The sequence below is a fragment of the Mauremys mutica genome, chromosome 4 (assembly GCF_020497125.1).
Source record: "Mauremys mutica isolate MM-2020 ecotype Southern chromosome 4, ASM2049712v1, whole genome shotgun sequence".
NCBI classification, from domain to species: domain Eukaryota; kingdom Metazoa; phylum Chordata; order Testudines; family Geoemydidae; genus Mauremys; species Mauremys mutica.
Genome location: NC_059075.1, coordinates 52394735 through 52407039, shown reverse-complemented (window position 1 = coordinate 52407039; position 12305 = coordinate 52394735). Strand labels below are relative to the sequence as shown.

At 42.7% G+C, this 12305-nt stretch overlaps 1 protein-coding gene across 4 annotated transcripts in view; it reads right to left on the bottom strand.

Annotated features, from left to right (window-relative positions):
* Positions 1–10307, bottom strand: part of NOVA1 (NOVA alternative splicing regulator 1) — a 250784-nt gene extending 240477 nt beyond the window's left edge. The window contains exon 1 of one of the 4 annotated variants that reach the window (XM_045015315.1): positions 10238–10307. Coding sequence is in view for 1 of the 4 variants with exons in the window: in XM_045015308.1 (XP_044871243.1) it covers positions 1914–1962 (49 nt within the window). In the remaining 3 variants the exon portion in view is untranslated. Of the gene's footprint in view, positions 1–1913; positions 1984–2790; positions 2819–2850; positions 2909–10237 lie in introns of those variants that run through there. The other 3 variants (XM_045015311.1, XM_045015316.1, XM_045015308.1) reach the window with 3 other exon arrangements.
* Positions 10308–12305: the final 1998 nt, after the last annotated feature.

The following is a 12305-nucleotide window of genomic DNA, read 5'->3' as shown; positions in this document are numbered from 1 at the left end:
AAATACCCTACGCCCAATTACTTTAATAGTTACAATGAAGATCACTGCAGTTCAGTCCAGTACAGGGTATAAAGGACTATATTCTCCATGGTAATACAAATAATAAAATAATAAGTCTCCTCCAACCTACTGTCAGGGATATTCCCTCTAATCCTTCCTCATTCCCATAACCACTGAAGCAAAAACCCAGCTCTTCTGTCTGTGTCCTGTTGGGGCCATGAGCACTGTCATACTGTTGTCACATGCAATTATCCCACATCTACTGCTTGCAGGCCACTGCCCTGTATCTTCCAGTTGCAGCTACCTCTGTCTCTCTCCTCGGCTCTCACCTTTCCAGTCTCCTACTTCCCCCCACTACTTACTTCCCAGCCTTCCCTCCACATCCAGCTCTGAGGCTGATGCATCCAACCTGTTACTCCTTCTCACGGGCAGCCATCAGCTTTCCCCACCACATCAGGATGTTACTTCCTTTTTCTGTTCCCTTAGCATTATGGAGTAGAGCCTTGAAACCCAACTTGAGCCTAGTAGGATCTGACTAAAAGTGCTGGATCTGAGTCAAGTAGGAAAACAACCAGGTCGGATCAGATTTCTTCCTGCCTATAGGGTCAGTGCCGCAGCAGCAGCTGGGTCCACTCCTGCTGACCACTGCCACCTTGCTGTTCTGTGTGTGCTGCATAGTGAGAATGCCAAAGAGTCACTGTATCTCTCACTCCACAGTATATCCTGCATAGCAGCAGGGGGAAGCACATGGCAGGAACAGTGCATATAGGCATTAGGGAATGGTTGGTTCATAAAATGACCCAACCCTCTCAGGGTCAGGATGGGTCCATGTTGAGCATAAAAAGTTGGGTCCATGTTGAGCATAAAAAGTTGGCCCAAGCAGATCTCTTTTATGGTGTCCTCTACTGGCTAGATGCTTAACTGAGTAACAGAGCAGGCTCTATTGGATAGATCCTTTTGTCCAGCTCAGTCAAGGTTGGGGGAAGGTACCCAGTACAAATACACATATTGAAAGCTTTGCTTACTACTGTAAAACATCCTTGGTTGGCAAAGGTGTGGGATAGTAGGAATTCTTATTCCTACATCCCACTCTGTACCCAGCATCAGGGCCTCAGGAATCTGATAATGTCCAGTGCATTTCGAGACCAAGAGAATTCAAACTGCAACTGTTTGAGACCCAATTCTGTTTCCAATTAATCAGACACTCCACTGAGAGCAGGAGTGGGCCCTCCATTTCTTGCAGTGGTGCTGGACATTTCTCTTCCTGCTAATAAACAGGACAAAATAAACAGTTTTTTCTCCCTCATGCAGAACATGACAGCTGCCAATAATCCATAGATAAAAGCCACCCCCTTAAACAAAACCCCAGCCAGTTAAAGAAAACAGGGTTGATACTTATCCAAGTGTTGAGGATGTCATTGGCAGTTGTTTGTTTTCCATAGTTGGGATTCCAGGAAAAGTTTTGCCCTGCTAAAATGAAAGCTGTGAACCCTACAAACAATTTCCTCTTTAAAAGCTCCTTTATTTTTACTCTCACTTCTTACTATTGTAACTTCTTTACCCAATAATCTAATTACTAAACTATTAGTATCCTTGCATTAATTTACATGGAAACTCTTCAAAAAATCTTTAACCTAAATATTGCAGAAGTTACTCAGTTACTCTTTAACTTAAATCTTGCCTCCTCTCCTTCTCCAGGTATGTTTTGCTGAAACTATAGCAGTACCATCATGGTTCCACTATTCATTATAGACAGCTCCCAAACCATTACATGTCACATATCATTGCTGAAGTAGGGAAGAGCTTGAGTAGCGACAAGTCAAAGAAGTCTATATGTGGCCATAATCACTTGTATCCCTTCAACAATACTCTCTGCATAAAGGGAAATGAAAGAGAAGCAGTCATTCCTATACCTGGAAGACAGAATCCTGTTCTCCCACACAGTCTATACTGATATTCCATTTGAAAAGCTTAACAACTTAGACTTTGTTCAAAGAACCAGATTTGGTCCTCAGTCCTTTTTCCAGTCAGAAGTCCCTGCCCCTACTTGTCCATTCCTGCAGGCATGGAACAGGGTAAGCAATCTTGGCACTTCTTGTACTCTCAGGTTAACTGGGGTCCTACCTGGACTTCAGTGTAAGTTAGAGCAGCCTCAGGTTTTGATCATGCCCTACCGCTCCCTGACACGCACCTTGAGGGCCAGAAGAGTTGCTTGTATGGAGCCATTCTGGTAGCTCTACAGTGGCCAGGGGACTGCCTAAAATGGGGGGTCCCCTTTATCTTCAGTTAATGTACCTACTTATCTACTGCTCCCCAAAGACTGGTCTGGATCCTCCTATGACTAAAACTAGCGTAAATCAAAAGTAATTCTACTGGAATCAATGGAATTGCACTGATGTAAAAATTATGAGAGAGAAGAAACAGGCTCATTTTGTTTACTTTGTCAGTTTTCAGTAGCTGCTGATTCTATGGACAGGTCTACACTTGGAGCTTGAGCTGTCATTCCCAGCTCAAGGAGACATATTCACACTATCTTTCATTGAACTAGTGCACTAAAAATAGTGTGTAGTCACAGCAGCGCAAACAGTGGAATAGGTTAGCCACTCCAAGTACATGCCTAGGGTCTCAGACGGATACAAACTTGGGGTGGCTAGCCCCCCTTCCCCCCACCCACACAGCTCACACTGCTGCAGCTAGTTTCCATTTTTAGCTTGCTTGTTCAATAAAAGCTAGCCCAACTATGTGCCCTCAATCTGGGAATTACACCCCCTGCACCAAGTACAGGCATACCCTGTGCGATAACCAAAAGGGCTTTTTGTGGTGTTTCAACCAGAATATAAAGTTGTCTACCCTACAGCAGAAACTCAGCTCAGCCAACTGCCACCTGCCATTCCAAACTGCCGCAGACTCTTCTGATTCTAACATTGTGGTGTACAGTAACTCCTCGCTTAACATTGTAGTTATGTTCCTGAAAAATGCTACTTTAAGCAAAACAATGTTAAGAGAATCTGATTCCACATAAGAATTAATGTAAATGGAGGGGTTAGGTTCCACAGAATTTTTTTCACCAGACAAAAGACTATATTTTATATATATACAGACATATACACAATATAAGTTTTAAACAATTTAATATTGTACACAGCAATGATAATTGTGAAGCTTGGTTGAGGTGGTGAAGTCAGAGGGTGGAAGAGGGTGGGATATTTCCCAGGGAATGCCTTACTGCTAAATGATGAACTAGCATTTGGCTGAGCCCTCAAGGGTTAACACGTTGTTAATGTAGCCTCACACTCTACAAGGCAGCATGAATGGAGGGAGGGGAAACAACAATGGCAGAGAGAGACATGCATTGCCCCTTTAAGTACACTGACCCCCCTCTAAGTATATTGCCTTTTTAAGTAGAGCAACAAGTTGAGGCAGCAGCTGCTGCCAGCAAGTTCTCTCCATCCTGAGCCCTGTTGTGTCCCCGCCCGGCTCTGTTGAGATGGCCCAATGGGATAAAGGAGCGGGGGGAGGGGGACACCTGACATTAGGACCCCTCTCCTTCCCCCCCGCCACATAGCAAGCAGGAGGCTCCCAGGAGCAGCTCCAAGGCAGAGGGCAGGAGCAGCACATGGCAGTGCGGGGAGGGACAGCTGAACTGCCTGGCAATTGATAGCCTGCTGGGTGGGTGCCGCACAGGGGATTTAGGGGAGCTGATAGGGGGGCTGCCGGTCCACCCTGGTTCTAAGCCCCACCAGCTAGTTCCAACGGGCTGCTATTTCTGCAAGCACTGGACAAAGCAGGCGGCTGCCAAACAACATCATAAGGGAGCATTGTGCAACTTTAAACGAGCATGTTCCCTAATTGATCAGCAACATAACAGTGAAACAATGTTAACCGGGACGACTTTAAGTGAGGAGTTACTGTAGTCAACAGAGCCCTAGACTAGGAATCTGGAGACATGGGTTCTAGTTTCAGCATTGCACTGACCTACTGCATGACTGTGCCTCTGTTTCCCTTCCACCATTCATTTTGTCTTATTTATTTAGATTGTAAGCTATTTCGAACGGGGACTCTCTTTACTGTGTTTGTGCAGTGCCTAGCACCATGGTCCTCCAATCTGGGTTGAGGCCTCTAGGAACCACTGTAATAATATAATACTACTTTTATGACAGGTGTTCACTTCACTAAGGCCACTCCCTGCTAGTATTCTCTTTATATGGTGATGAACAGTTCTTAACCATAATGCATACTAGGTATTTTAACAGAAATTGTTGTCAATCAAATTTTATCATTCAGCTGCATCCTTAAGGCCCTGATCCTAATCCCACTGAAATCAATAGAAAGTTGGATCAGGATCAAAATGCATCATTTACATCTTTTTGGGGTAGGCACAGTTTGGAGCAAGGCCCCAGGAAGAGCTCCAAGGTGGTATTCTGCCTCAGAGACACACCTCTGTGGCACAATTCATCCGTTGCTTCCTTCTTGCTTGGGGGTAGGGAGGGTTTGGGAAGGAGAAAGCAAGTTACTGCAGCTCTTCAAAGAGTGCATCTTACTTCCCCACTTCTGCCTGGCCACTTACTCTGGCCAGTAAATGAAAAGGGGTTATAATGGGACACCCACACTACAAGCTTCATCTACCCTTGTTTGCAGCAGTGAGTATCCAGAGGGAAGAGACTGCTCTTCATTCTAGACCTGGACACAAGATCTGGGTAGTTCTTATCACAGAGACCATAAAGAAATGTAATCTGATGATGTAAGTAAAGACTAAGTTTAATTTCCTTGATATTTCCTGTATTTCTTTACCGTAAAACGTTCTTCAACGTAGCCCACAGTCCAGATGTAGCCCACAGATGTACAGCCCTTTGGCTTGCTGGGCATCAACTTTTCCTTCCTGCTCCCTGCTGGGGGCTCTGCTATAGGAGCAGTCCCACTACCCAGCTCCAGCTCCAATCCCTGGGCTCCCCTGCCAGGCGACCCTGCCTGCAGTGCATCCTCCAAGCCAGAATGTGCCAGGCTCAGGATACTCTGAGATGAACCAACCAACTTTCAACAACTGTTATCCTTTGAACTTGGACACAGCGTGATCAAAGATAGACTCCCTGATTATATTTTCCAGTTATGGGGACATTTCTCACAAGTTATGCATCACAAAAGAAGATGACTATGGCAGCTTCTCTGTGAGTGGCCTGGACACTGGCATGAAAGAAGAAGCCCTTCACTGATTCTGTAACTGTCAAAGAGCATATGCTGTCTATTCTCCATTAAGCGGTAGCTGATGAGAAGATGAGAAGGAGGCCATCATGAAAGCTGCCAAGCAAGCTCCCTTGTCAGATGAAACCACAATGCATCCTGTCCAGACCTTGGATGCTGGAGTGCTCCATTTTTTTGTTGAAAGGTCTGAGAGGTGCTGAGTTTGTGTTGTTGGCAATCTATGAACCAGACAATAAGAATATAGCACAGCTGTGTTTCTATGACATACTTTAATGGCCACATCCTCTGAAAGGAACTCTTGAGTTTGATGCCTCTGGAAATGTATGTCACAGGCGACATCATATTTGAGAAAGTCAGTGCAGTGTTTGAACAACAAGGACTCTTACTAAGCAAGATCTGTCTTCTGGTAACTGATGGAGCACCTTCAGTGCTGGGCATCCAGGGGGGTCTTGAGACATGACTGGCAGAAGTGGCACCACAAATGAAAGCCCTGCACTATATCATACACCAAAGTGTGCTGTGTGCCAAGCTGAGTGAGGAACTGAAAGATGTGATGGAGGCTGTGATTAAAATAATCAGGTTCAGCAAAGCCTCCTCAAGTCTGCAGCACGACCTATTTTGTGAGTTGATCATGGATCATCCTCTGCATACCATGAAGATCTTCTCTATAATGACATTCTCTGACTTAGTAAGGGTACATTGCTGGCATACTTCTGCAAACTCAAGGCTCACGTTGTTGAGTACCTTCAGCACAGCACCCACAAGAAGGCAGCTGAATACCTGGTCCCGCTAGAAGATACTGAATTCTTAGTCAAAGTAGCAATTCTGTGCAACATATTTGACCACTTGAGTAAACTGAATGTACAGGCCAAGTTAAGAAAATAGAAGCTTTTCAAAAGAAACTGGACATATTTATCTTAGATTTGAGCTCTGGTAATCTTTTGTACTTCACTCAACTCTGCAACACCCTGATCAGCAATGGAGGCAGATAATGTGATCAGTTGCCTCGTGACAAGTTTCCTTCAAAAGCTAAGGAACAACTTCAGTGTTCAGTTTGGAGATTTTTGCATACGAAAGGATGTAATTGGCTTTGTACATGATCCTTTCTCCATGACACCTGAGGGTAACTTCACATCTCATCCCCATAAGGTCTCCCCTTTAATAGGTGAAAGTATGCTGCAGCTGTAACTAGTCAACGTGCAGATATCAGATGTGCTAAAAAATGAATTCAAGAACACTGAAATCATGATTATCTGGACACAAAAGTATACAAACCTCAAGACATTTTTCCTTGCAGTGCTCTCAATGTTTGAATCCATGTATAAGTGCGAATCCAGCTTTGCAGTCATGAATGTCATCAAGAACGATGCTTGAAACAGGCTGACAAATGAGTCTCTGGAGAGCTGCCTTCATATAGCAGTCACTTCACTGAAGCCAGATTTTAACAAGCTAGTACAGAGCAAGAAGTGCCACTTTGCTCACTAGTAACAAGAGGTAAATATTACAGACAACAACCTTCTGTCTATTAGCTGCCACTATTCTAATAAGTTCTGTAGAGGAGTGAAGCTTGTGTTTCATACATTAAATGCCAGAGAACTTTTTTTTATCCAGACACAAAATTCAGTAAAACAAAAAAGCTCAAAAAATGCAAACAAAAATGATGTGCTGATGAGGTTTTAAGTGTCAGAGAAATTGGAAACACTGATGGAGGACTAAGGGAGAGCACTGAATGAAAGTATCGAACATTTCCACTTCAGCTGGGTACAGAACTTTAACTCCTAATGCAGTCTGTCACCGTGAAAGAAATTTCACTATGAAACTGCAGCTAAAAATATCACTTTCCTTTATCCAAATGCTCCATTATTTGAAGGTATCAGATATCCTCAAGCAATTCAAATAAATGGACTTCATCTGTATTTAATTTAGAAACTTTTCATTTACATTTAAAAACACATTGAAGCTATACTGTGATACATTTCAACTTACAGTGGTTGATTTTTAATCAGGCACTTAAGCAGATGCTTATGAAACATAACACAACATAAAGCAATTGACATGCTTTTGTTAGAGAGCAAACACCTGAAGAGCCCACTCGCCCTAGAGAGCACCCTTTGGCCCTCCAGGATTTGGACGTTGCCTTTTCTGGCCTGCCAGAAAATGTAATTGAATGCCACTGTTTTAAAACATGTAATTGTCATTGTATTTCAAAATATATAGAAAAAGAACAAATGCTAACAATACAGTCATTTTATAGCATGCTTTCTTCACTTTAAAAATTACTACCTGGTTCTCTGTTGTCCCAAATGCTTCCTGTTCACTGCTAGGTGTCCTCGCAGTCAAAGGATGCTGACACCACTCTCCACCTCCCAAGAGGTGTGAAATACCTCTGTTTTAGGGCTTGGTCTCCCTCTCATTGAACTCTCATTTTATGGTGATTCTTGTGATATTTGGAGTTTCTTAAAGACCTAACTCCAGGACTCATGGCATTGTGTTAGAATCTCAGCTTACACTTTAAAAAAATACTCCCACTGAAGTAAAAAAAAAATTACAGTCAAGCTCATACATAAGTTTTGCAGGATCTGGGCCTTAAAGGCTAAAAAACGGCAAAAGCAAAATTCTATGAATCACAAAATCATAAAAGATTAGGGTTGGAAGAGATCTCAGGAGGTCATCTAGTCCAACCCACTGCTCAAAGCAGGACAAACCCCAACTAAATAATCCCAGCCAGGGCTTTGTCAAGCCGGGCCTTAAAAACCTCTAACGATGGAGATTCCACCACCTCCCTAGGTAACCCATTCCAGTGCTTCACCACCCTCCTAGTGAAATAGTTTTTCATAATATCCAACCTAGACCTCCCCCACTGCAACTTGAGACCATTGCTTCTTGTTCTGTCATCTGCCACCACTGAGAACAACCTAGCTCCATCCTCTTTGGAACCCCCCTTAAGGCAGTTGAAGGCTGCTATCAAATCCCCTCTCATCCTTTTCTGCTGCAGACTAAATAAGCCCAGTTATCTCAGCCTCTTCTTATAAGTCATGTGCCCCAGCCCCTAATGATTTTCCTTGCCCTCTGCTGGATTCTCTCTAATTTGTCCACTTCCTTTCTGTACTGGGGGGGGCCTAAACTGGACACAATACTCCAGATATGGCCTCATCAGTGCCAAATAGAGGGGAATAATCACTTCCCTCAATCTGCTGGCAATGCTTCTACTAATGCAGCCCAATCTATGCTGATATCTGGAATTAACCTTTAAAAACACCTACAATAAAATTGAATGTACTTAGACTAGTGTTCTTAACATTCTGAACATTTTCACTACATAGAAGGCTGTATAATCAACATCTCCTGCCTTACAGGGAATCCACATTAAAAAAAAGTGTGTGTGGGTAACTTAAAATCAAAGAACTCTCTGGATTGGATCCAGAGCTATACTACTATACATATAATTTGAATTCTGCAGTACTCATGTTATATACGGGTAGTTAGTGAGTCATTGGCAGTTTTGGATGTCCAAAGACTGCAGGATTTAGGTTTTAGTGTGAAATCCTTGACCCACTGAAGTCAATGGGAATTATGCCATTGAGTTCAATGAGACCAGAATTTCATTTCAGTGTAAATAGCAAATTGTTCTGAATTCAATTTATAGCCTAGAGCAGGGGTTCCCAAACTTGGTTCACAGTTTGTTCAGGGTAAGTCTCTGATGGGCCGCGAGCTGTTTTGTTTACCTGAGCATCCGCGGGTACGGCCGCTCGCAGCTCCCAGTGGCTTTTGCTGCTCCAGGCCAATGGGAGCACGCTGCACGGGCTGGGACACTGCTTCCCGCAGCTCCCATTGGCCGGGAATGGCGAACCACGGCCACTGGGACTCTGGGAGCTGCAAGCGGCCATTCCTGCGGATGCTCAGGTAAACAAAGTGTCGTGTGGCCCGCCCAGGGGCTTACCCTGAACAAGCTGTGAACCAAGTTTCAGAACCCCTGGTCTAGAGTATGCAGCCTTGATTCAGTAAAGTATTTAAGTACACACATAACTTGGAATCCAGCTAGAGTCAATGGAACTGCTCACATGCTTAAAGTTAGTCATATGCTTAGGTATTTTGCTGAACTGGCGCTTGTTCTTGCACCCATTAAAAATAATGGCAAAGCACCTGTTGATTCAGTTGTGCAGGATTAGCCCATAAGAGCATACTGAAGTCAAAGGGAGTCTTTCCATTAACTTAACTGGGCTTGAAATTAGGCCCTGAGAGGAAAAAAATTTAGGGGAAGGGGAATGGAAGAAAGAAAGGATATGTAAAAAGCCTAGTAAAATGTGCTACTTCTAGCAATTTATTAGGATATATTATAAAATAAAATATTCACATTTTAAGACAATTTTTTAATGTCAATATATAAAAATTAATGTTCAATTTGATTAGATTCTGGGCAGGAATACTTACTAACATTTTGTTATTTCTAATAAGTTGTATGTTAACACAAGAAAAAGTAACACTGTATAACATAAATAAAATCCATGTTCATTAGATAGGAAAGTGGAAAAATAAAAGAAATATGAATGTTTTCCAAGCATTAAAAACAGTCACAAAGTAGACTGAATATTGAATTAAAGTGAAGTATGAAATCTTCACACAGCTATAAAAATTGAATTTATACTATGACAATAACCAGACATAAACATATTATTGTAAGCTGTAAAAGAAAAGCTTAGTTATTTTTCCTGGAGATCTTCTATGGGATACTTTATCTCTAAAGATTTAGCCAAGCAAGAAGACTAAGTGAAATACTCTCATTCAAAAATTATTAAATATTTGTGTTTTTAAATTCAGAGATGTGATCTGGCTGGTGTTGAGTGGAAGAGCTGATATTCTGAAATAGCAAAATAAATTGCTGCACTGATTCTCCTAGGAAAAAAGTAACTGAAGTGAATCTTTAAAAAAATATACAAATAAAAAAAAAAGAGAGAGCAAGAACTATTGTATATATAGGCAACACTGTTTATAGATTCATCGTGGCTCACAACAAAGATATTATAAGTGGACCTCCTACCTCTGTGCCATGCTGTCACTGCTTTGGATTGACTGCTGTTAGATTCCTGTAATCCTGAGCCCTGGGATCTTGTCCAACATGTTTGCCCCACTTGGTAGGCCTGTTTGTAAGTATTTAAAATGAAAATGAACTCTAATCTATGTGTTTATAACAAAAGGTTTTAATCCCGTAACACCCATATTTAACATAATTTGTTTTTTATAAAGTTTATAAAAAGCTGTAGTCAGTCTGACAATTCAGAATCCTAAAGTATATCTTAGCGATTGAACAATTTAGCCAATTAAGTTTGTTTTACTATCTGGCACTCTTTAATTTGGCAGTGTGTCATGGCAAGGGTATTAAGGAACCCATTCATGGATGAGAAATGACATAGAACAACATCAATCATCATGCTAAATTTGTATATTTATAATAAATTTGAATCAGTAGCTTTCAGATCTGTAGAGCATTCACTAATACATAAAATGTGCACAAATATATATTTTAGTAGAATAATATTCTAAGGATATTACAAGGACACGAGTGTGAATCCCTTTAGAGATTATTTTGTACAGCTCAAAGAATTAATTGAAACTATAGTATCCCATCTTAAAGATTATTTCTATCAATAGACTATAAATGATATTGCAAAATTAAACATCAAGGGCCCAATTCTTCCATCTTTACTCACATTGAGTTGCATCTTCAATTGATAAGTAGTCCCATTGACTCAAACAGGGCTACTAATCAAGTAAGTTTCTACTTAATATGAGTAAGGGTAGCAACAGAAGGACCTGATTTAGGCCTGGTCTACACTAGGGGCGGGGGGGGTCGAACTAAGGTACGCAACTTCAGCTACGCGAATAGCGTAGCTGAAGTCGAACTACCTTAGTTCGAACTACTTACCCGTCCTCATGGCGCAGGATCGAAGACCGCGGCTCCCCCGTCGACTCCGCCACCGCCGTTTGTGGTGGTGGAGTTCCGGATGAGACGCGATATATCAAACTCCGAGAAGTCGATTGCTACCCGCCGATCCGGCGGGTAGTATGGACGTACCCTTATAGATAGACACTTACGTTTGGTTACACCCACATCAGAAAAATAGAAATACAAATAAAAACCTAAGGGTATGTAATGTAAGCCCAGGCTCAGACTCAGGCTTGAACCCAAACCTCTCTTTCATCTACACACAAATCTCTCAGACTTGGGCTCAGACCCAGAGTCATAAAACCCTCCAGGGTGGAGGGTTTGAGCCGAAGTCAAGCTGGGACCCAAGGTTCAAGTCCCTTTTCCTTGCAATGTAGAAGCACCCCCCTGACTCGTATACTGGGAATCCACCAAAAGTATCCCACAATCCCATGGGTCAACTTCCTTTGTCCTCTCTTTCCCAAGCATTCCCAATCGACTCCAGGGAAACGGAAGAAATCCCCTTTGTTGTAGTGCAGCAGCTCGGCAGAGTCAGTGTTTAATCCTTCCATTGTCTTCTATCCATTGAGCTGTGAACACACTTTCAGAGAACCTTCTGTGTGCAATAGAGACTTACCAAAAGATGTCCTTTAGAAAGCATGGAACACAGCCAGATTTGGGGGACTCTTTGGTGCAAGGCCAGCAAAACAATGGACTTTAGTAAGAGTACTGGGAATGACCATGCATACCAGCAAATAGCAAAGAAGCCAGCAGTGCTGGAAATTTACCAGACTGGAGACCAGTGCAGGGAGCAGATTAAACAGCTCAAGACCAAGTACCAGAAAACCAGGGAGCAGAATCACACCACGGGGACCTCTCCAACCTCATACTCTTTTATGAGAAGTTTGACCTGGTGCTGGGTACTGTGCCGAGCCTGGAGCCAATGGTGGTGAACAATGACCTGATTAGTTGGAATGGCAACATGCTGGTCCCAGAATCCAATATGGGGGCTAATGAGAGCCAGCAGCAGGCACTGAGTAAGGCCAGTGAAGTGATTGTTGCTGAAACCAGTCCCAGAAGAGGCTTTGCCTAAGGAGCAGCAGTTGCACATCCCAGGCATTGTACTCGAAGGAGCTTTGGATGCCCCTCTCTCCTCTTAAGGAACAGCCTGCTATGGCACTGG